Source organism: Microtus pennsylvanicus, chromosome 3 (assembly GCF_037038515.1).
Source record: "Microtus pennsylvanicus isolate mMicPen1 chromosome 3, mMicPen1.hap1, whole genome shotgun sequence".
NCBI lineage: Eukaryota > Metazoa > Chordata > Mammalia > Rodentia > Cricetidae > Microtus > Microtus pennsylvanicus.
Window position 1 is genome coordinate 136,762,879 of NC_134581.1, and position 25,069 is coordinate 136,787,947.

Here is a 25,069-nt window from a genome sequence, read left to right on the forward strand (position 1 = left end):
CATATGTTTCTCCAATCTCAAGTTACATCTTCCAGGGGCTTTTGCATTTAAATAGAAAGCATCTGGAAAATTGAAGCCCATTTAGAAACAGAGAACTAAATTTCTACGCAAACGCTTCCGCGAAAGGCAAGACGTTTCACTAAAATACATTCCCTCCGTGTGCCCACCTGATGGAATAAAACCTTGGCTTGCATTTCCCTCACAGAAGAGACAGTCCTCCTGTTCTCCTGACTTGGGGGCGACCCTGCTTTTCCCTCGCTGCCCATCAGTTGGCGCCTTTTGCATCTCACCCCCCCCCCCCAACCCCCACCCCCGATCGATCCAGCTTTGGGGGCTGCAGTCGCTCCGCAGCTCGCAGGTCACATGGCCTGGCAGAGCTAGGGGAGCCCTGCGCCGGAGCGGCTACGGAGGAGGCGAGGCTTCCGCTGCTCCAGCCTGGCAGGATTGTGCGAAGGCGCTTCCACCGAGATCTGCCAGCCTGGGCTTCGGCGACGGTAAGCCAGGACGCCTCCACCGGGTAGGTTTCCTGTCCGGCTGGTGTCGCGGGGACGCGCCCTAGCGAGGGGAGGCGGTGTGGGAACAGCGGCAGGCGCGGGCAGCGGTGCCCAGGAGGCCTGCTTCCCTGGCCGTGCGCTTGGCAAGCTGGCTCGGCCGCGGCCCCGCCCTCGGTGCGCCTGCGGCACGGGGAGGGTGCGGCTCGCTCTCCTGCGGTCGCCCGCCCGGGTCAGGCTGTCACCAGGCCGAGGGATGCAGCCCCGGAGCCCCGCAGAGTCGGCCCGCGCGGGCAACCCGAGCCTTGCTGCCTAATGGCTGCCCGGGAGCGGGGGCCCCTCCACGCGTCCTCGGTGGGGCGCGTCCTCCCGCGAAGGTGACCCGAGTTCCAGCTCCCGGAAACGCCCGCGCTTGGAATGCCACTGCGATGGACTTGGCCAGTCTCGGCCTGCAGGTGGGGAAACTGCGGCCGGAGGACAGCGGGGACTTCCCAAGGTCAGCGGCAACCACTGGGTGCTAGGCTACGGGTTCTCCTTTAATCATCTTTCCCCCCAAATCGATAGGATGGATGGGTGTGTCTCAGCCCTCGCGCTGGCTCTCGTGCCCAGGCGTCGCTGGTGCCGCACTGCGCTCCGGGAGGTGTCGTGGGAGCCCTAACCCTCGCAGGTCGCTGTGACCTGGCATTTCAGGCTTCGCCCTTGGTCACTCCCCTAGGGGACCACCGCGCGGCTTCAAAGATGATCACTATGCGGACTATCAGCAAAATCTGCAGGTGTGTGCGCCCTGGAGCGCACGCCTGTTTCCGCAAGAGAAACCATATAAAGGAAATAGTTATTTGAGAGCGCCTTTCTAAAGGGTCTTTGTACCCCAACAAAGGTCAGAAGAGGTCAAAAGACAGAAGAGCAAGCAACGGGTGTCTTTCGCTTAACATGAGAATCAGGAAAAAAATGGAAATGATAATCATGAAGCAAAAAAGAAAAATAGCAAAATAAAAATAAAACTGCGTCTTCTAGATTGATGAGATTCTGTTTATTTTAATTTTTTACATTTAAAGTTTTATGTTAATAATGTAGAGTAATGGCATATAGTTTTAATGTTGCTTTATCCCTAGAAATCAATGCTTAATTTCCAGTGTATTAGTCTTTTGCGTTTATATGGATGGAATATTCATTCTTTTCCCCATATTTTAATTGAAGTACATCTATTATGATTTTCCTATTTTTTAAAAATCGTGATGTTTAACTATGAATTTGTCAAAACTTTAAAATATACAATTAAATGGTACATTTTGTTTCAGTAAAGTGTGCCTCAATAAAGCTGCTTTTCAGACAAGATCAGAGGCATTCAGGGTGGTATGACTGTAGACTAAAGTTGTTTTTAAAAGCCAGGAGAATTATGCTGGGTGATAAAAAATGCCTAATTAATAAAACATGTTATAAAGTCACAGTAATTAAAATAACAGAGCCATGGCACCAAAATACATAAAAATGCAAACAGCCGGGCATGGTGGCACAGGCTTGCAATCCCTATATTAAGGAATTTGAGAATCTCAAGTTTCAGGCCAGTCTGGGCTTCATAGCAAGGCCCTGTCTCAATGTGATATGTAAGGATTAATGTAACAATAATAAAAATCCACAAACATAGAAATATAAGATAATATGTCATAAATGTAACCATCTAAATTAGGGATTCAAAGAGGACTTAGGTTTCGTTGCTGCCTTGCTCAGTGTCCGTGTGCTTGGCACAAGACTCGGTGTTGAGTGAAATGTTGAGCACAGGTCATTGACATCATACATGTTCTTTGCAGGCATGTAAAAGCCAGCAGGAAACCTCCTTCGCCCATGGCCCTCATATCACTTTCATTTAATTGTATTCCCTATAAAAATAAAATGGTCACCTGTGTGCATTTTCTTCAACATTGTCCTTCCCTTCCAATTATCCCCCCACACCCACACACTTTTATTACAAACAGAATTTAAGTGAAAAATACTGATTTTAAGTAGCGCCGCTCATCATTTCTGCGAGGTGTACTCCTTGAAGGAGAATTGCTAACCCCTGTCAAAGGGGACACCCTGGTATTTTCTGCTAAGATTGCACCAATCTACATGCAAATGTGCATTTGCTGAGCCATATTGCTTCTTCATGGAGTAAATTGAATTGAGATTGTGTTATCAAGGTTAGTTTTGGAAAAAGGACCATCTTTCTATTACCGAGTCTTTCCGGTAGAAATGTGTGCTATTGATGCATTTAGTAATGACCTTTTTGTTTGTTTGTTTGGTTTTTTGTTTGTTTGTTTGTTTGTTTTTTTGAGATAAGGTTTCTCTGTAGCTTTTGGAACCTGTCCTGGTTACTAGCTCTTGTAAACCAGGCTGGCCTCAAACTCACAGAGATCCACCTGCCTCCTTTTGTATAACTTTATATGCATGCTCTGCCTATTTTATTTTTTTAATTTTGATTTTAAATTATTTGTAGATATTTTATTCCAAATATATTCCTTTTCCATTTTCCCACAGTTTTTAAAAATTATGTTAATGAAGTTTGTTTAATGAGATGAAACCATTTATTTTATTTTATAAATGTGCACTGTGTACATCTTTTCAGAAGTAACCAGTAGTACCATTTACACACATGTGCGTGCACACTCACACACACACACACACATTCTCATACACACACACTCACACACACACACTCACACACTCACACACACACACACACACACTCACACACACACACACACACTCACACACACTCACACACTCACACACACACACCATGTGTTATTTTAGGTTGTTACCTACCACATCCTAAAAGGTTTTTTGTTTGTCTGGTTGTTTGTTTGGTTTGCTGTTTCTGATGGTTTTTCGTCTGATTTTCTAGGGCCTAGAAGCAGTAGTAGATGTTGGGTGGGGGCAAGGATCCTGGATTTACTTTTTACTACCGCATTCCAGAATCTTTGTTAGCCACAGCAAATTTACTGTGCCTTAGCTTGTCCCACTTCAAAGTGGACTTAATAACTATCATAGGCTCTTTACGCAGATCCACTCAATGCTTAGAAGAGTGCCTGGAGCATAAGTGTCAGGCAAGGTTAGAAATAAGTTCTTCTCTGCCCTGTGTGTGATTGGGCTCTGTGCTATGCCCAGTTTTATAGTGGAGGAATTATGAGCCATGGAGGCCAGAAGATTTAATGGGATCTTTTATTTGCTCAACAGTCATTAAATCTCTTCCCTGGTAGAATGCTATGCTGGGCCTGGGATGCAGATTGAAGATAAATCACAGCGAGTGCAGTAAGAAGGGACTTGAAGGCCTGCTGCGTAATGTGTTGTGTTGTGGGTAAAGCCACGAATGACGTCAGGTGTCGTGGACAGTGTGTGGGCTTTGAGTTTCCTGATTACAATTTGCTAGAGTCTATTTTTCCATCGGAACGGGATTGATTGTACTGCTATTTGAAAGCTGCCTATTTGGTTTAACGAACTGGATTCAAGGGTCTAGCACCCCCTGGAATATGCAGCGAGAACTGAACAAATACCTACAAATAGATACTCTGCTCTGTATCTCAGGGTCCACATCCGTGGATTCAACTCACTGTAGACTGAAAATATTTTTAAAAACTGAACATGTATGTATTTATCTTTATTGTCATTATTTCCTAAATGATACAACACAGTTACTATTTAGAAAACACTGGCCTTCAGATAGGTATTAGAGCTAATTTAATGGATTTAAGAAGTGCGTAGCTTGTATGTAAATGCTGGCATTTTCTTTTATTATTTATTTAAATTTATTTATTAAAAATGTCCACCTCCTCTCATCCTCCCATTTCCCTCCCACTCCCCACACTCCCCTCCCCCTCGCACTCCAGTCCTGAGAGGTCAGAGTGCCCTGCCCTGTGGGAAGTCCAAGGCCCTCCCCCCTCCATCCAGGTCTGGGAAGGTGTGCATTCAGACTAGGCTCCCAAAAAGCCAGTACATGCAGTAGAATCAAAACCCGGTGTCATTATCATTGTCTTCTTAGTCAATCAGAGCAGCTTCAGATTTTGGTTTTGGTGTCCTGAGTGGTGGGGAGTCCTGGAATCAATCCCCCTTGGGTACCAAGGTAGAAAATGACAGATAAATGCTGTGGGGGAAATTCATGGAACGCGTCTTAATGCGTGTAAGGAAAAGACACGTAGATCAGGTTGGGGAAATCGGGTTGACTCTTGGAAGGGATTTATACCTCTTGACCTGATTTTTCCTGATTGAGTTGGTATGTGTGTGTGTGAAAAGGGTGCGGTTGGAAAGGTTGTTAGAGCTGAATTCTGAGGGATCTTGGCAAAGCGTTAGGACTTCCTTCTGCAGACATGAGGCATTATTATCAACCAGCTTTACAGAAAAGAGTGCTCTTCTGACCCTTGCATTCAGAGGATGGTAATGGAATCTGTTACCCTCGGCTGCAGCATCCCATCCAGTGCTGATGAAGGACTTCCTCAGGCAGGCTCCTTTCATCTAAGTGATGTCTCCATAGTGAGATACTTCCATTGTTTTATTTTTTAAATCTAGCATGCATAGCACAGGTCTAGTTGTGGAATTGTCATAACACTTTGTTCTTACTTGTCTTTAGACTCCATCACCTGACCTCACCCTTGGCTGCTCTCCTTCCTCTCCCCAGACCCGTCTCTTTTCACATGATTTATATTCCATTACCCTATTTTTCCCCTTCCCCTTCAGATATCTACTCCTCTTGAGGTCCCATTTCTAGTTTTATAACTTATCTGCCATGTAAATGCACACACACACACACACACATACACACACACACAAAGTATAGGATCTGCATACAAGAGAAAACATGGTATCTGTCTTTCTGAGTCTGGCCTAGTTGGCTTAATGTAATGATTTCCAGTTCAGCCTATTTTTCTGTCCAATGTCATTATTTTTCTTTTTTTCATGGCTGAAAAAAAATTCTACTGTGTTCTATGTACTACGTTTTCTTTATCATTTCATCTGTTGATGAACATGTAGTGTGCTTCCATTTCCTGCCTGTTGTGAACACTACAGGGAGGCGTAGAGGTGTACAAGTATCTCCATGGCATGTTGACTTACAGTCCTCTGGGTTTGTATTCGAGAGTAATACAGCTGAGTCATATGGTCATTCTCTCTCTCTCTCTCTGTCCCTCCCTCCCTCCCTCCCTCCCTCCCTCCCTCCCTCCCTCCCTCCCTCCCTCCCTCCCTCCCTCCCTCCCTCCCTCCCTCCCTCTGTGTGTGTGTGTGTGTTTTAAGAAACCACCATACTGGTTTCTGTAATGGTAGGAGTTCACACTCCTACCAGCAGTAATGAATGGTTCCTCTTTTTCCACATCCTTGCCAGCATTGCTGTCAATTTTTCTTGATGTTAGCCATTCTGATTAGAGTGTAATAGAATCACTAAGTTTTTTCAAGGTTAATTAAATATTATTTTATGTGTATGACTGTTTTGCCTACACCTGTGCATTTCTGATGCCCGCAGAGGCCGGTAGAGGCGTCACATCACCTGATTCTGAAGTTATGGCTGGTTTGAACAAGCTGCCATATGGATGCTGGGAAATGAACCTGTGTCCTCTGCAAAAGCAGCAAGTGCTTTTAACCCCAGGGCCCTCTCCGCAGCTCTTACAGCAGTTTTAATTTGCATTTTCCTAATGGCTAAGGATATTGAATGGTTTTCATATATGTTTTTTGGCCGTTTGCATTTCTTCTTTTGAGAATGATCTGTTCAATTTATTAGCCCATTGATATTTTAAATTTTTGTTTTTGAGGCTATAATATAATTACAGCATTTCCCCCTTCCCTTTCCTTCCTTCAAGCCTTCCCATATACTCTTTCTCACTCTCTTTCAAATTCATGGCCTTCTTTTCTTTAATTGCTATCACATGCAAATATGTCTCTCTCTATAGACATGTATGTTCCTAAATATAGCTTGATCAATCTATATAATGTTATATCTATGCTTTCAGGACCGATATTGATATTGATACACAACTGATATCAATATCCAATATTGGATAACCAGTCATTGTACTCTTCCCTGGGAAGACTGTTTCTCCTGCTATTTGCATTCTCTTGCTGCCTGTAGTTCTTTCTGTAGGGCTTGAGGCCTCAAGGACTTCCCCTTGTCTGTGCTGGCATGTCTGTTGTTCTTGTTCAGCTCTTCTTAGGCAGTCATGTTGGTGAGACTTTATGGCTGTAACTTCTCATGCTACTTGGAAATACAATCTCACAGCGAAGTTCCCGATCATCTGGCTCTTACATTTTTTCTGCCCCCTCTTCTAGAATGTTCCCTGGGCCTTAGGTGTGGGAGTTGTTTTGTAGATGTATCCAGTGGGTCTGGGCTCAACAACTTTGCATTTTAATTGTTTGTGGTTTTCTATAATGGTCTCCTTCTGTTGCAAAGAGAAGTTTTCTTAATGAGAGGGAGGTAAGACTTTTCTGTGGGTGTAAGGATAAATATTTAGCATGTAGTTAGTGTTACATTGATTTAGTAAAGTGGTGCTTGTAGGATCCTATCCGATAGCCATGACTTCCCTAGTTATTATACCCTCCTTCTACAACTTATCTCCCTCCCCCTCCCAAAATAGAGCCGCCCGTTTCCCCGTTTACCCAATTAGACCTTGTGTACCTTGCTATTACCCTCCCTATTGTTCTTTCATCTCCTTACCCCACCTATGGTCCCTTTTTGCTTTCTTGGCTTCTGCAGAAACCTATATGCACTCGCATCTGAAGACTTGGAACTAGGAGCCTCCAATGAGAGAGAAAATAATATGTTTGTCTTTCTGGGTCTGGGTTACCTCACTCCATATTACCCTTTCTACTTCCATCCACTTACCTGCAAAGTTCATGATTTTATTTTTATTTACAGCTAAATAGTATTCCATAGTGTGTATCCCATAGTATTCCAAACTCATTGTCATTATCTGTTGATAGAAGAACATTTAGTTTGTTTTTGTTTTTCTATTTCCTAGCCGTTGTGAACAGAGCAGCAGTGAACATGTGTAGTCCTTTGGGCACATGCCAAGCAGTGGTACAGCTGGCTCATATAATAGATTTCCTTTTAGCTTTTTGACTATTCTCCTCACAGATTTCCACAGTACCTGTAGCAGTCTGCAGCCCCTCCAGCAATGAATGAGGGTTCCTGTTGCGGGAGGTCCTCCCACTCCACCAGCCTATAGCTGCTGAGATACCAGCCCATTGGGGCGTGGTCTCTCTCCCTTTAAAAAAGCGGCCACTTCCCTCTCCTCTCTCTCTTCACTTCCTGCTCCGCTGGCGACTAGACTCCCTTCCTGGTTGCGTAGAGGGCTGTTGTCTGGGACAGTGATCTGTAAGTTTTTTCCCCTTTAAATAAATACCACCCTATTAATCATAATTCCAAACTGGTGTGGCATTGTTTATGACTTACGCCTTCAGGTTCCTGCTCCCACACCCTCTCCAGTATTTGTTGTTGCTTGTTTTTTTTTATTCTGAATGGAATAAGATGAAAATCAAAAAGTTGTTTTGATTTGCAGTTCCCTCTTTGCTATGGATGATGAAAATTTTTTGAGAAATTTCCTAGCCATTTTCCCCTTCTTCTGAGAGCTCTCTGTTCAGGTCCCAGGCCCTGGAATTGGGAAGGGCCTAGAAGGCGGCTCTTATACTCTGGTGTGTGTGTGCGTGGTGATAATCTGTCACGAAGGAAGATGGACTTGGGAAAAATAGACAGCTTCCAAGTACTTACTTCTTGACACATAGTGTGGTGTTCTATCTCTCAGATCCCCGTGGCTCCCTCAGTTTAGTTTTTACAAGATTTACACTAAAACGCAGTGTCTACCACCACACTGTGTACTGATTCAGACAAATTCTAATTTGTGCTTCTTTCTCGGTGTCATTATCCTTTATTGTATTTTCTGAGTCCCATACCCTCACTGTGGTATTAGGTGGAATCCCGTTTAGGGAATGGCTGCCCCTTAAGGTGCAGTAATTTCAAGACATAAATAAGAACTTACCACTGTGGAACTGAAGCTATCAAGCTGATTCAGAAAAACCTGTCAGACTACAAAGTTAATGACATGTGGGCCTAGGCAGGTAATCTTATGGGAGACTAAGGACTTCTGGGAATAAAAAGTGTCAGAGTAATCACCTAGACACACCTTCCTTTCACCTGCTTCTAGTTATATAATCGCTGCTCATCTGTGCCTGCATTCATAGGATGGGAGAGAACTGTGATTGAAAAAAAAATCCCATATATTATGGTTCAGTTCCTTGAGGTCATTTATGTTAAACTGTATCTGGAGAGGGCAGTAAACAGTGGGTGTTGGTGGACCCCCATGCCACCATGCCCCCCCAAACAGCCAGAACATAATCTTGAATGTGCCTACGTAACTCAGGGATTTTTGCCAAGCCACTCATCTGATCATCAAATGAGAGTGTAATCTCATTTTTATGGCCCACAACGAGTGTGCTAATTTGCAGCATTTAAATATTCAACAGTATTTTCTTCTTTTCCTTGAGGAGATGATCTGTATCTCCCTGACCACAGACTTCAGGCTTTTCTTTCTTTTCTTTTTTTTTAAATTTATTTATTATATATACAGTGTTCTGTCTGCATGTATGCCACCAGACCAGAAGAGTGCACCAGATCTCATTACAGATGGTTGTGAGCCACCATGTGGTTGCTGGGAATTGAATTCAGGACCTCTGGAAGAGCAGGCAGTGCTCTTAGCCTCTGAGCCATCTCTCCAGGCCCTACTTCAGGCTTTTCATACTCTCTTTCTGCTTCAGGCTTTTACTAGCCTCTTTCTGTTTCTGTGCCTGGTCTGAGTTGGAAAACTAAGTTCTTCCAGACCACTGAACTTTGGAGATTGTTTCAGAAGCCTTCTCTGACTCCAGTTCGCCAGGGTTGGGGGACAGATCTTATGCCCTGTGAGGGTTTGGGGCTTTCTTGGAGCAATCAGATCCTTTCTTTTCTCATGGGAGTCTAGCTATCATCCTGCAGCCCTTTGTTTCTGATCATCAGCTTCCTGCTTCCCTAGCTCTGCAGGAGAGTTTCCTTCCCCTGGTGCTGTGGCTGGTGGATGGAATGGGTGGATTTGACCTCTGGCATACCAGCAAGGATGCAAATTTGACTCAGTCTAAGCATCTACCTGACCTAAGAGCAGCCCTGGTAGCCATTTCCTCTGCACTGGGATCCATAAGGAGAATCGCATTGGCTGCCTGCTTCTAATCTACTTCTGTCCCTGAATCCAGTAAGAAGACCAGCATCAACAGATCTGTGTGCAAGAGTGCTGGGCATTGTTGTAAATCATAAAAGCATGTGGCTGTTTGTCACTACAGTGGGAGCTGATCCCTGCAAGCAGAGATCCTTGGCACTTCTGATTGAGTTCCTCTCCTTCCCTGATCACCTATGGAACCGCAGCCTGCAGTAACCGGCTGCGAGATGTTTGTGGTTTGATCTCCTCCTGTGGAGAAAGCTCCTGGGATCAAAGGTCCTCTTTACGTTGACAGGGGCACTCCTGTTTCTGTCCTACCTGCCATATCATTGTAAGCCATAGCTTTTGTTGTGCACCTGGCATTTTCCAAGCTGACTTCCTCATCTTGTTGCCTTTGTATGTAAGCCCTTCGTCTAGATGGTCTCTTGAGTAATAACCAAGGCAGGGAGAATAGTGGAGGCAAGAAGCCTCCCAAATGGTCCTGTTCCCAGAACTGCTACACTAGAGGCGTGGGATTGCCCCAGTTCCAATATTGGGTGTCGAATAGTCGTGATGAGGAATGAATTAGGTCAGATGATGTACAAGTCTGTGATGTACTAACTGTGGACTTCAGCAGATCGGAGGGAGAAAGAACCAGTCTATAGTACATGGATACTCATAAACCAGCAAACCTAGGGTCATGTGCTGCCAAAAGCTCCTTGCTTCTTTCTCTCTGGCTGCTCTCCAGATCTCTTGACAGTACTAAAATAGTTTGATTTACATCTGGATTCCCAGGACCATTGTCTTTTGTCGCAGTCTTGTCTCTACTTCCTCGAAATGTGTCACAACACTGTAGAGGAACGTGGGGTGTTCTACATGACTGTGGAAGGCTGGTGAGAATCATTACTCTAAAGAACAAGCCCCCAAATCATTACTGGGTGATACCCTGGGCTACATGTAGCTCACAACACTAACCAGTAGAGATGTCGGAGGAGGTGAGCTGTTGGGACAGACCTTCTTCTAGACCCATAGAGACTCTCCTTTCAGCTCACATATTACTGCCAAACCCTAGTCATATGACCCTGAAGAAGACATGCTAGGAAATGAAGTTCTGAAGGCGTAAGTCACAAAAAATGCCACACCAGTTTGGAATTATGATTAATAGGGTGGTATTTATTTAAAGGGGAAAAAACTTACAGATCACCGTCCCAGACAACAGCCCTCTACGCAACCAGGAAGGGAGACTAGTCGCCAGCGGAGCAGGAAGTGAAGAGAGAGAGGAGAGGGAAGTGGCCGCTTTTATAAAGGGAGAGAGACTACGCCCCAATGGGCTGGTATCTCAGCGGCTATAGGCTGGAGGAGTGGGAGGACCTCCCGTAGCACCTCCCCCTTTTGTTTAAATAAGAGAGTTCTAAACCTACTATGAAATTATATACAATAAGTACAAATATCCTATTCTAACTAGCTTAGGTCTTGTATAATAAATAACTTGGCCAAGTCATGAGAGAAAGTAACTACATTTATATAGTCTTCAACCCCATCGAAGATCTGAGAAGGGAAATAATGTTACCTAGGTAATTAGGAAGTTCAGTAAAACAACTTCCAAAACATGCAACAAATCATAGAGACAACTACCTGGGCAATCATCCAAAGTCACGTTAGCAGCGTTGAAGCAACCAACTTTGACTAAGGCCTAACATAACTAACATACCATTTTCAAAGGCAAGCAACTTTTTCAAAACTATCTTACCCTGTCTTGGCAGGATATGACAGTCCTGTTTTATCCATTGATGCATGCTCTGTATCTCTGTCAGTGGTTGAGATATGGGCATTTCTTTGCCCAAAGGCCAGTTCTGCCAAAAAGAAAGGCTCCAGGTGGAGTGTCTTTGGTGCTCAACATTCTTTCGGGAATAGAGTGGTGTTGCCAGGAGCAATTGTGTCTCACTACCACAAAACTCTGAGTTAGATTAAAGGCCATTTTCTACAGCTCTTTGAAGAAGTTGAAGATTATCTATCTATACTGAGTATAATCTCTATATATCTAAAGAACCAGATTAGTCTAATTATAAATGACAAACTTAGATGACTATTAATCTATATAATTCTCAATATCTATCTAACTTAAAGACTAAGACAATAAACGACTGTGAAACAAATGAGGACAATGACCTCCAAATATAAACAATGTACAAATAAACATTGCAGTAGGTAAATGTATATCAATACAAACAATATGTAAGTATCTTAATCAGAGGTAGAAATGTACACTGCAATATGGTAAATACAATATATATATCAATACAATATATGTCAATACATAAAATATTTTAAACATAGGTAGAAACATGCATGCATACAATAGTCAATATAATTTAACTTTGTATCAATATACAAGAATCTATACCAATATATTTGTCTAAAAACAGTAACTCACAATTACAAATCTATTATCCCATCATCCCTCTTTTTTTTTTCAAAAAAAATCCCTGAGCTTATAAAATTCCTCCCCCAACCCTCAATCGTATACTAATTATAATCAACCCCTAAATGATGTCCCTAAACCCAAGGGCAAACTTTACTGGGAGAGGGGACGTCATCCTCTAGAATTACTTCCAGCTGTCATGGGGGCGACGTTCTTTCTGGGGGATCCTGTAAAAGTAAAATGATGGTTAAATTTCAAGACCAATGTCTTTTAAAATTGCCAATAGTCTCTGAGTATTTTGTGCAGGTCTGGCCAAAATGTTGTATAAGATGTGCACCATTTCAGCTAACCAAGTTGGAACTGTCTTGTGCAGCTGGTACCCAAAGCAGGTCTTGTAGTAGCACTGTCAGTATCATGACGTCATATCAACCAGGTGGAGTTTGTTTTTATGGGGCCCCATCTTCTTCCTGGAAACTTCAAATGTCACTTCAGGAAAAACTCATTGTTCATTGTGAAAAACTTAAAACATTAATCATATAGACATATATATATATATATATATATTCACTGAAAGGCATGATAGATATATTCAATGAAAACTATGATAGATATGAAGAAAAGCAAAGATGTTTTCTAAACTCATATTTCTTTCTGTCCCATATCATGGCTCTTGACATGAGACAGAAACTCCAGAAACTCTGGGTTTTTCTCTTACTAACAGGCTTGGAATTGGAGAGGGACTGAGTCAGAGTCCAACTTCAAAACCAGCTTTATAAATTTAGAAATATGGTTTAATATATTTTACTTACACAACTCATTCAGTTTTCTTGATATTTCCTATTGTGCAGGTATTTTTACATCTGTCAGTATCCAAACATGCAGGGTCCCTTGAATTTTTCAAAGATGAGTGTTTTCCTGTGGAGATAAGAACAGAACCCTGCCCCCATTTTATGTTTTTCTTACAACCTGTATGAATATCATCATTGTGGATGAGTTGTCATTTCTCCTTTCCAAGAGGTTTCTCCTCTTCAAATCAAAACTTTATTAATTTTGATGATATCCACAATTTTTTTCTCCTGTGGAAACAAGAGCAAAACCTCTTCCCCAACGTAGCACATCTCCTGGCTTCCATTGAGAGGTCAGCACATCTTTGAAATAAATCGGTTGATTTAGTTCAGCAGACTTTTCCATTATCCAATGTCTTTCTGCTGCTGTAGTTCCTTTCTCATTAGCGTTAAGAAAATTCAAGGTTAATAAAGCATTATGTAATCTATTTCTGGGGGTATTTTCGGTCCCTTTCTGTTTGTTCAGCATATCTTTTATAGTACGATTTGATCCTTCTATAACTGCCTGACCTGTAGGATTATTTGGTATACCTGTAATGTGTTTAATATTATAATAATCAAAAACGCGTTTCATTTTCTTAGATACATATGCTGGACCATTATCTGTTTTTATTATTGCAGGTATACCCATGATGGCCATAGCTTCCAATAAATGTGTGATTACTGAATCAGCCTTTTCTGAGCTCAGGGCAGTAGCCCATTGAAAACCTGAATACGCATCTATGGTATGGTGTACATATTTTAATTTACCAAATTCCATAAAGTGGAACACATCCATCTGCCAGATTTCATTTCTCTTAGTACCCTTTGGGTTACTCCCTGCAGGCAACGGTGTTTGATTATAGAAAGAACAAGTAGGACATCTCTTTATAATGTCCTTAGCTTGTTGCCAAGTAATGGAAAATTCTTTCTTTAGGCCTTTACTATTGACATGATGCTTCTTATGAAATTCTGAGGCCTGCAACACACTTCCAATCAATAATTGATCAATCTCAGCGTTGCCTTGGGCTAGAGGACCAGGCAGACCTGTATGGGACCAGATATGTGTTATGTACATTGGACAAAGCCTGCTCCTGATTATGTCTTGTACTTGGATAAACAATGAAGTCAACTGTGTGTCATTTGGTATAAATTCAGCGTTTTCAATATGCAAGATAACTCTTTCTGCATATTGTGAATCTGTAACTATATTAAGAGGTTCTTTAAAATCCCTTAGCACCATAAGAATAGCATATAATTCTGCCTTCTGGACAGAATTATAAGGGCTTTGTTCCACCTTACTCAATTCATCTGACTTGTAACCTGCTTTCCCTGATTTATTTGCATCAGTCTAGAACGTACGGGCTCCAGTTACTGGAGCATCACGTACAATTCTAGGAAGAATCCAAGAAGTTCTTTTTATGAGGTTAAGTCTACCACTTTTCGGATAGTTGTTATTAATTTCTCCCAAAAAAATTAGCACAAGCTCTTTGCCACAGTTCATTGTCTTCCCATAACTTTTTTATTTCTTCAGTAGTAAAAGGCACTATAATTTCTGCTGGGTCTATACCTGCTAGTTGACGAAGTCTCAGCTTACCTTTTATAATTAATTCAGAGACTTTTTCCACATAAGTTTTTAATTTTTTACTTGGTTTATTAGGTATAAATATCCACTCTAAAATAATATCTGCCCTCTGCATTAGAATCCCTGTAGGAGAAATTCTGGAAGGCAGTATGACTAGGTTGCAGCTAAGATTTGGGTTCACCCTATCCACATGTGCCTCCTGTAATTTTTCCTCAATCATTGTCAGTTCCTTTTCTGCTTCAGCTGTCAGTTTTCTTGGACTATTTAAATCTTTATCACCATCTAAGGTTTTGTTTAAATGAACTATTAGATCAGGTGTTATCCCAACAGCTGGTCGTAGACTGGAAATGTCTCCTAACAATCTTTGGAAGTCATTAAGAGTCTTTAACCGGTCTCTCCTAATTTGTGCCTTTTGCGTTTTAATTTTCTCTAACCCTATTCTGTAACCTAGGTAATTAATAGAATTTCCTCTTTGAATCTTTTCAGGGGCAATTTGTAATCCCCACCTAGGCAAGACTTTCTTTACTTCTTCAAACATCCTTTCTAAAGTATCTTTATTTGAATTAGATAACAAGATGTCATCCATGTAATGATAAATTATGGACTTGGGGAATTGCTTACGAATTATTTCCAATGGCTTACCTACAAAATATTGGCACGATGTAGTACTATTGAGCATACCCTGTGGGCAGACAGTCCATTGATATCTCCTATTAGGCTGAGAATTATTATAAGTAGGCACTGTGAAGGCAAATTTTCTCTATCCTTTTCTTGTAACGGTGTAGTGAAAAAACAATATTTCAAATCAATAACTATAAGAGGCCATCCTTTTCGTAACAGAGAAGGCAAAGGAATTCCAGATTTTAGTGGGCCCATAGGTTGAATTACTTTGTTGACAGCTCTTAGATCTGTCACCATTCTCCATTTACCAGATTTCTTTTTTACAACAAACACAGGAGAATTCCAAGGGCTGGTTGATTCTTCAATATGGTGAGCATCTAGTTGCTCTTGCACCAGCTGTTCCAATGCCTGTAGTTTATCTCCAGCTAGAGGCCACTGTTTGATCCACATTGGCTTCTCAGTTAGCCATTTTAAAGGTAGGGCTGTTGGTACCTCTAAAGGTTTGGTATTTGCTGTATGTTCATGTACAGCCTGAATGGCTGGTGACCTTTTTCCATAATACCTCATCATATCCTTCCCAGAATTATGAGTTCCTGGAACTACAGGAATGTTAATCTGGGTATTCCATTGCTGTAGCAGGTCATGGCCCCATAAATTTATGGCAATATTGGCTATATATGGCCTTAGTCTTCCTATTTGCCCTTCAGGCCCTATGCATTCAACCCATCTTATGCTTTGTTTTACCGAGATAGGGTTCCAATTCCCAGGAACTGAACATCTACCTCTTGAAGAGGCTAATTCGGATGCCAAGATTCTGGGGTAATGATACTTACATCTGCGCCTGTGTTTAATAAGCCTTCAATAAAAGTGCCATTTATACAGACTCTTAGCTTTGGTCTTTGATGATTAATAGAAGTCTGCCAAAATATACGTTTACTCTGTCCTACTGGGTTTTTTGACTCATCCTCCACACGTAATTCATCATTTAGACCAGTATTACTTTTTACAGCAGAAATTGGAGCTTTTAAATTTCTTGGTGAGGCACGTTCTCCACTGTGACTGGGAATGACTGGGCCACTGTTGGATTGGGAGCCCGGGAGAGGCCCCCCAAGGAGTTTCCCGATGATATCGGATTGCCCCGTCTGTCTGTTGTTGACCTACATTCGTTGGACCAATGCTGGCCCTTACCGCATCTCCTACATATACCTGAAGGCCGGGGTCTCCTATTTTTGTCATTCTCAGAAGAGATATTATTCCTAGAAATTCTTTGCTTGCAATCCCTTTGCAAATGTCCTAATTTACCACAACTAAAACACCTGGCAGTTTGATGTCTCCTCATTGCTTTGGAAATCGCTTCTCCTACCCAAGATTCATCAATATAGCTAAACGTCTCAACATTGATCGTATGCTGAATCCATTCATCCATAGGTGCTGATCTAGACTTTAAAGGCCCAATTATCTTTTTGCATTCTATGTTTGCATTCTCAAAAGCTAGAGATTGAAGAAGTATTCGTCTAGCTTCTGGGTCTGTTACCCCTATGTCCAGAGCCTTAATTAGTCTTTGTAAAAAGTCAATAAAGGGTTCTCTCTGTCCCTGCCTAATTCTGGTATATGATTCAACCCTTTTTTGCTGGATCTTGTATCCTATTCCAAGCATTTAAAGCTGCTTGGTGACATAGACACAGTACTTCATCGTCATAAAGAGCTTGGACCTGTGGATCAGCATATTCTCCTGCACCAAGAATTTGATCTTGGGAAACCTCAACACCTTTTGCTCTTCCTTGCTGTTCCATATGTTTGGATTCTTCTCTGAAATAAATTCCAAACATCAAGGAAGGTCTATTATCTAAAACTGCAGACACTAACTGATGGAAATCATGGGGGGTAGCTCTAGCATTAGAAGCCCACGTCCTTATCATTTCCTTTACATATGCATTGTGCAAGCCAAAATTAACAACAGCTTGCTTAATTTCTTTCAGATCATTCATTGCTATTGGTGTCCATCTAGCTTCTCTGACTCCCTTTGAGCCTTTAGAAGTTGACGCCTTGTCAGAATTAAGTATAGGGTATGTTGCTAGAACCCTGGTAAGCCAGTTCTAATAGCTGGTGGAGGCATTGTATCCTGTCCTTGTGCCTCCTTACTCTGTTCACCAGCTGCAATAATTTCTCCAATCTTTTCAAATCTTTTTACCATTGTCTCTCTTAAATCCTGAATCTCCTGACCTGTATATATTTCCAGTGATTTCACTGAAGTATCAATTTTTTGGTCCCCATTCTGCACCTGTGATTCCAAAGCTTTAATTTTTTCCTTCAAAGATAACATGTCCTCCTTAAACTTTTCTTGTATATTATGTAGATTCCCATCTTGGAGGTACATTCTGTCTGTTACCTTATCAAAACTTTGTGATAAAGTCTGAAGGTCAAATTCAACAGCCTGAACCCTTTCAGGTAACTTTCTAATACCCTTGGATATGGAGTCAATTTTGTCTGTCATAGTATCCACTTGTTCAGATAACCTCTGATTTTCAATTATTTTAATCCTGTCAATTAGTTGTTCATTATTAGTTCGTAAAGATTCTATCATTCTTAGGAGTGCCATATTCTTCTGTTCATTATTAGTTTATAAAGATTCTATCGTTCTTAGGAGTGCCATATTCTTCTGTTCATTATTAGTACGTAAAGATTCAGTCGTTCTTAGGAATACCAAATACTTCCTTAATGATAGAATATGGAAAAGAAAACTGAAACCTAGTAACAAGCAAATTAAGGTATCCCCATAATCATATAAACCTTGTATGATGTAATCCATTGTATTAGTAAATATAAATTTACTAATCCATTGTATTAGTGAAAACAAAGCAGTAAAATTCGCGTTAGAAACAAAAACTGCCATATTACCTATTATCCAGCAGGTGGCGCTGTTGCCAAGTCACGATGAAAACTGGGTCCTGTTTCAGTGCCTTAGTAGATGTTAAAAACTGGAAAATGCAAGTTTCTCAACAAAGTAAATGTAATTAAATTAATTCCAGAGACGGAACCAGAAACCCAGAATCCAGGGATAGAGAAGAGCAACCTGGAAGCTGCTTATGCCTCCACGTGACAGAGTCACCCTGAGGGGTTGCAGCTTTCAGCAACCGCGTGCTCTGATTCGCACCACTTAAGAGCTGTGCTTGCAAGGGAGATTTAAAAACAACTCAGAAAAGAGCAAACCACACGGGCAGAGACTACGCAGGCCTGTGGAGTTTAAATCCACGTGGGGAGGCAGACGATAGGGTGCGTGGGGACTGGAAGTCAATCTGAGGTGTCTAATGAGAAAATATAAAGAACTGCAGCAAGAAAAGCCAGTGCGTGATGATTTATATTAAGCTGCTGGCTCCACGCACAAGATACAGGCTACAAGGCTGCCGCAAGGCGGCCGCTGCCACAAGGCCACCACAGCCACAGCAAGGCACAGACCGCGGCTGCGCCAAGCCGAACTCGGGCCAGCAGCCGAGCGGGGGAAGGAGAGGTCCTAACACCAAACGTTGGGTGACAACTGAAGGCGCAAGTCACAAACAATGCCACACCAGTTTGGAATTATGATTAATAGGGTGGTATTTATTTAAAGGGGAAAAAACTTACAGATCACTGTCCCAGACAACAGCCCTCTACGCAACCAGGAAGGGAGTCTAGTCGCTGGCAGAGCAGGAAGTGAAGAGAGAGAGAGGAGAGGGAAGTGGCTGCTTTTTTAAAGGGAGAGAGACAACGCCCCAATGGGCTGGTATCTCAGCGGCTATAGGCTGGAGGAGTGGGAGGACCTCCCTCAACAAAGTTTAGTGTGTGGCTGCTAAAGATAGTGTGCAGGTAGGGAGTGCCAGCAGACAGAACAGCCGCAACCTCATGAGACACAGATGCCCTCCTTCCATTGTTCACAAGCTGGACCGCTTTCTTTGAAATGCTTACAAATACCATGCTTCTGAAGCAAGAGTATGCTTTTGATGCTGTATCTGTCAGTCTTGCATTAAGCCTACTACTCTTAGACTAGCTTCATTGTCTTAAATTTTGTTGTTTGGTTTTCTATCCAAAACACTAGGAGTTCTTGCTTTTCAAACATTACTTGAATATGAGCATCAATTTTAGTTTTTCAATTGAGTGTGTACACACGTACACACCTACACAGACGCATATTCACGTGCACACACATATGTGTGCAGTTTGTATGGGAGCATGTGGACATATGTGCATGTGGAGGCTAAGAGCATTTCTCAGGTAAGACCACCTTGCTTTCTTTCTCTTTTTCATGTGCACAGGTGTGTTTGCATGTTCATGTATGTGAGTGTGCCATGGTGAGTTGCACAGGTCAGAAGACAAACCTTCAGTATCCATCCTTCCCTCCCACCTTCTCTGAGATGGTCTCACAGCTGTCTACACCAGACTCACCGGCTCCCAGGAATCCGGTTTGCTGCCTCAGCTAGCTTTTCTGTGGGGTCTGGGGATTTGAACTCGTGTTCTTATGCTTGCACGGCAGGCACTTTTCCCATTAAGCCATCTTTCCAGCCTCTCACTTTGTTTTTAATCTAGGGTCTCTGTCCTGACAGGAAGTTTGACAAGTAGGCTAAGCTGGCTAGCCAGTGAGTGCAGGGACCTGCCTGCTGGTCTCTCCCTCCCCAGTGGGAGGGCTGGAAGGATGCCCTTCCACATACAGTTTTTTGTAGGGGCTAGTTTTAGGGTTCAGACTCGGGTCCTTTTTGAATGGCAAGTGCTTTACTGATTTGGTCATCTTCTCCAGCTCCGTGAGGCATATTTTAATGACATTTTAATTCTGTTTAATTTTCCTCTCTAGCATGTTTAATATCCATCATAAACCCACGAGACTGTGATTATTTCTGAGAACTGGGGAATCCAGGATATAGAGAGGTGAAGTGGCTTCCCGCCAATCGAATGGCAGATCTGAGGTTCGCACCTCACACCTGTGCTCTGAGGAATGTGTCCCAAGACATCCCTTTCTGAATCAAACTGTTTCTTCCCCTACTTCCCCCACCCACCTCCCTGAAAAGCCCCGTTGTAGATTCTCCAGTGAGATGATTCCTCCTCCCTTTGATTGTGTAAGGAAAATGTCTTCTCCCAAATATAGTCCTATGCAAATAAATTAGGGGGACAACCAGAATTAAACGATTAGATTAAATGAGACCAGAGGAATCAAAGATGGCATTAAATAGCAAGGCCCACCAAGTATTCCTTTTTCATTGGAATATGCAGAAAAGAGTTTCGGAAATTACACAGCCACGTATTATTATGCATTGATGCTTCTCTAGCTATGTGTATTTCTTCTGTGTCAGGCTTTGTCCCTCGTGTGCCTGTGGTAACACCCGTGTCTTTTGTAGCTAGTGAATGAAAATAATTTTCCCAGCCACAGGTGATCTTCTGATACACTGTGATGCTAACATCACATTTTTAGACACAGGGAGTTGGTTGAATGTGCAGGGTACATCTGACCATAAACAATGAGAGTATCTCAAGGCTCACGGTCCGATAGAGCCCAAGAAAACCGTCACTGCGGAAAGTCCTTTTGAGTCTCCAGCTGCTACACAACCTTGAACTACAATTTCCGATTTGATGTGTGCTGGACTGCATTGTTGGGATATTTTTTTTGTAAGTTTTGGTTTCTGATTCTATTTTCTCTCTTTAGGTTTGACTTAATGATTCTGGCCTGAGATCCAGGATGGTTTGTTCTTGGGACCAGACATGACCAAAAGTTGCCTCATGACCACGTCAACCTCTCCAGCTGCCATGCTTCTCCGGAGGCTGCGGCGACTCTCCTGGGGCAGCACTGCCGTCCAGCTCTTCATCCTAACTGTGGTGACATTTGGCTTGCTGGCCCCGCTGGCCTGCCACCGGCTCCTGCACTCCTACTTCTATCTGCGCCATTGGCATCTAAACCAGATGAGCCAGGAGTTCCTGCAGCAAAGCCTGAAGGAGGGAGAGGCTGCCCTTCACTACTTTGAAGAGCTGCCCTCTGCCAATGGTTCTGTGCCCATCGTGTGGCAGGCCACCCCGCGGCCCTGGCTGGTGATCACCATTATCACCGTGGACAGGCAGCCTGGCTTCCACTATGTCTTACAAGTAGTGTCCCAGTTCCATCGGCTTCTGCAGCAGTGCGGCCCCCAGTGTGAGGGGCACCAGCTCTTCCTGTGTAATGTGGAACGGAGTGTGAGCCACTTTGATGCTAAGCTGCTGTCTAAGTATGTCCCTGTGGCCAACCGCTACGAGGGCACCGAGGATGATTATGGCGATGACCCTTCAACTAACTCGTTTGAGAAAGAGAAGCAAGACTACGCCTATTGCCTGGAGTCAACCCTGCAGACCTACAATCCAGACTATGTCTTGATGGTGGAGGATGACGCCATACCAGAAGAACAGATCTTCCCAGTACTTGAGCACCTTCTGCGGGCTCGCTTCTCCGAGCCACACCTCCAAGACGCCCTGTATCTGAAGCTCTATCACCCGGAGAGGCTCCAGCACTACATCAACCCGGAGCCTATGCGGATCCTGGAGTGGGTTGGCGTGGGCATGCTGCTGGGGCCTGTGCTAACCTGGATATACATGAAGTTTGCCAGCCGCCCGGGCTTCAGTTGGCCCGTCATGCTTTTCTTCTCCCTGTACAGCATGGGGCTGGTGGAACTGGTGGGCCGACACTATTTCCTGGAACTCCGGCGCCTGAGCCCCTCCTTGTACAGTGTGGTTCCCGCCTCCCAGTGCTGCACCCCAGCTATGCTCTTCCCCGCCCCCGCAGCCCGCAGGACCCTCACCTACCTGTCCCAGGTGTACTGCCACAAGGGCTTTGGCAAGGACATGGCACTGTACTCTCTGTTAAGAGCCAAGGGGGAGCGGGCCTACGTGGTGGAGCCCAACCTTGTGAAACACATCGGGCTCTTCTCCAGCCTCCGGTACAATTTTCATCCCAGTCTGCTCTAGGAGTGCTAAGAAATGTCTTTCTGTACTTGGCGACTTCCTGGAGAGACACATACTGAGCTCTTTCTTTAAACATCGTTGCTTGCAGATATTCCGTTGTTTAATGTCTTTAGGTGTAAAGGCACTGGGACAGCGGAGGAATGCATCGAAGTTAAGAGCCTGTACAGCTGGAGCCGCAGCTTGCCACCCGTCTGGATCTCCGTCCCTCCACAGCCACGCTGCCTCATGCAGTTTGTCCCACTCAATGAGGACGAATGTCCATGACAGTTACCTTCTCCCATCGTTGCGACAGAGCTTGTGACTGCCAAAAATCTTGTGCACAGTGGTGTAAGACTTGTGTTAGGATTTTAAGGGTAGAATGTGGTGGGCAGTCAAATACTTTCGAGTGGATTCCTTTCTCGCAGGTATGAGGACGGATGCGTGCTTAGAACATGTGCCCAAAGAGGCAGGCCCGTGTTGACATAGTTTCCTCGTTTTCCTCAACCTGGTGTAATAAACGTGTAAAAGTTGTGCTGTGCCTGTTGTCTCCAGGGCAGTGATCTGGCGCTTCGGCAATACAATGGCTTCTTTCCCGTATACCTGTAGTGTTCTCGGAGTCAGTGCTGTCCGTGAGAGCTTTAAGTCACAGCCAAGTCTGGACGCACTTTCTGAATTACCTGGGTTCAGTTGCTTCCGTTCAATACTTAGTTAATATTGAATATTTTCGTCATGGTTTGATTCCTTGGCAGGGGGACATTTCAGAAGGGTCCAGAGGAGTGACCTCTATACAAGGAGCATAGCCTTCTCCCTACCTTTGCAGCCTAAAGGTTTATACTCATTTTATTTTTTTCTACTGATAGCATTATAGTGCAGGAGAGAAAGTATGGTCTACAACGCCAAAAGATCTACAGTTTGCATGTTTATGAGACAGAACACATCAGATGGATGCATGCCTCTGTGTGTGTGTGTGAAGACTTTAAATTTAAAATTTTAATTTTTGTTATTTATTTTTTTATTCTTATCCTCTCATATATTGCATCCTGACCACACTTTCCCCACCGATCCTCTCAATTCTCTGTCCTACATCCCTTCAGAAAATGGCTGGCCTCCCAGGGTTATCAACCAAACATAGCATCCCAAGTTGCTATAAGGCTAGGTATTTCCCCTCATATTAAGACTGGACAAGGCAACCCAGTAGGAAGCAAATTCTCCTAAAAGCAGGCAAAAGAGTCAGAGAGACCCCTGATCCTACTGCTAGGAATCCTACAAGAACACCAAGCTGCACAGCCATAACATATATTCAGAGGACCTGGACTCTTACAGGCTCCCTAATGTTGGTTGGTTCAGTTTCTGTTAGCCCCTATTAGCCCTGGCTGGTTGATTCTGTGGATTTTCCTGTGGTGTCCTTGACCCTCTGGCTCATACAATCTTTCCTCACCCTCTTCAGGTTTCTCCATGTTTCTCCTGATATTTGGCTGTGGGTCTCTGCGTCTGTCATCTGTCCCCATCAGTTGCTGCCTGAAGCCTCTATGAAGATTATACTAGGCTGTGGTCTACAAGTATAATAGAGTATAATTAGGAATCATTTCATTAACTTTTTTTTTCCTGGTAGGTGTTTGGTTCTATTCTAGTCTCTGGGCTATCCAGCTCTGGTTCGGGGCCCTCCAGGCAGTGTCGAGTGTGGGCTTCCTCTTGTGGCATGGGTTTTAAGCTGGATCAGTCATTGACTGGTCACTCCCACCACAATTTCTGTTCCACCTCTACCCCAGCACATCCTGTAGATGGGACCAATTATAGACAGCTTCCTGTACAGTACACCAAGTAGGCAGGCACTGAGATCAACAATTAATAAATGGGACCTCATGAAACTGAAAAGCTTCAGTAAGACCAAGGACACCACCAATAAGAGAACAGCAGCCCACAGAATGGGAAAAGACGATCACCAACTCCACATCCAACAGAGGGCTAATATCCAAACTAGACATTTAAAAATTTTAAGTTGTATGTTGTTGAAGGGGATGTTACGTGTGTGAAAACATGTTCAGGTGTGTGCACACATGTGAAGGTGGCCACAGGCTGGTATCAGTTGTCCTCCTCCGCTCTCTACTGATGTTTGGGAGACAGGGTTTCTCACTGAACAGAAAGCTCCAGTTTGGCTAGGCTGGCTGGACAGCGAGCTCCTGGCATCCTGCATCTGCCTCCCCTCAAAGGGTATTACAGATGTGTGCCGTTCTGCCTGACTTTCCTGTGGGTGTTGGGAAACAGCCTCAGATCCTCATGCTTCTGTGGTAGCCCCGTATCAAGTGAGCCATCTACCTAAGCCACAGTGGTAGATTCTGAGGAAAGATATTTGCTAGATTGTGTAGTGGAGACCCGGGGTATGTGACTGACACTGGCATAATAGCTGTTTGAGCCCAGCGACTGCTAGAAATACAGACTGGCTTTTCATTGCGGCAACTAAGGATCAGTTTACATCGGACCCCACCTCCAATCAAACAAAAACCAATTGTTCATTCTGGAAATTAACTGAGACTCCTGTTGAACTTGTTCCAGGGTGAACGTCTGAACCTTCTTTCTCTTAAATCTCACACACAAATGTCCCTGGATAATACTTATTAAACTAGCAGCCAGCCCCTCTCCTCATGGGGATGAATAATTATTTTAGGATTTAAGCTGTTGTCCAAATTGGATGTCACATTGTGTTGGCTTCTGAATTTCCATAGTGCTCTTCTATCTTGACATCTGCCCGTAAGCAGTGAGGAAGAATGTAAGAGCAGATCTCCCTTGCCCTCTAAGTGGACAAGTTCAGACCCCGAGAGGTGGAAAAGGCGGCTAACAGCTTTTATGTCAGTGCTGAAGTCTCATTGAAACCCTGAGCAAGGGGCTGTAGGAGAACTGAGGCATTCTCCCCTGTGAGGCGATGTGGGTTATCGGGAGGGTGAAGAATTTAAATTTATCATTGTCAGGCTGGAGAAGCCACTGAGTGTATCTGTAACAATGCATCAGCCAAAAGCACTGGTTCC

General features: G+C 43.5%; 2 protein-coding genes across 4 annotated transcripts in view; both read left to right on the forward strand.

The window, feature by feature from the left end:
- The window catches only part of Aldob (aldolase, fructose-bisphosphate B), a 150,153-nt gene that overhangs the window by 83,445 nt on the left and 41,639 nt on the right, over positions 1–25,069 (forward strand). The gene's annotated exons all lie outside the window — the stretch shown is intronic.
- Pgap4 (post-GPI attachment to proteins GalNAc transferase 4) lies at positions 206–22,577 on the forward strand. Of its 3 annotated transcripts, none has more exons than XM_075967225.1 (2): positions 206–517; positions 20,785–22,577. In XM_075967225.1, the coding sequence occupies exon 2, from the start codon at positions 20,841–20,843 to the stop codon at positions 22,068–22,070; it is 1,230 nt and encodes a 409-aa protein (XP_075823340.1). In that variant the 5' UTR covers positions 206–517; positions 20,785–20,840; the 3' UTR covers positions 22,071–22,577. The 3 variants fall into 3 exon arrangements, with proteins under 3 accessions (XP_075823340.1, XP_075823342.1, XP_075823341.1); XM_075967227.1 differs by lacking the exon at positions 206–517 and adding an exon at positions 563–987; XM_075967226.1 differs by lacking the exon at positions 206–517 and adding an exon at positions 563–946.

Excerpts from the sequence above, each read along its gene's own strand:
- Pgap4 (XM_075967225.1), top strand. The coding sequence starts at position 20,841 with ATGACCAAAAGTTGCCTCATGACCACGTCAACCTCTCCAGCTGCCATG.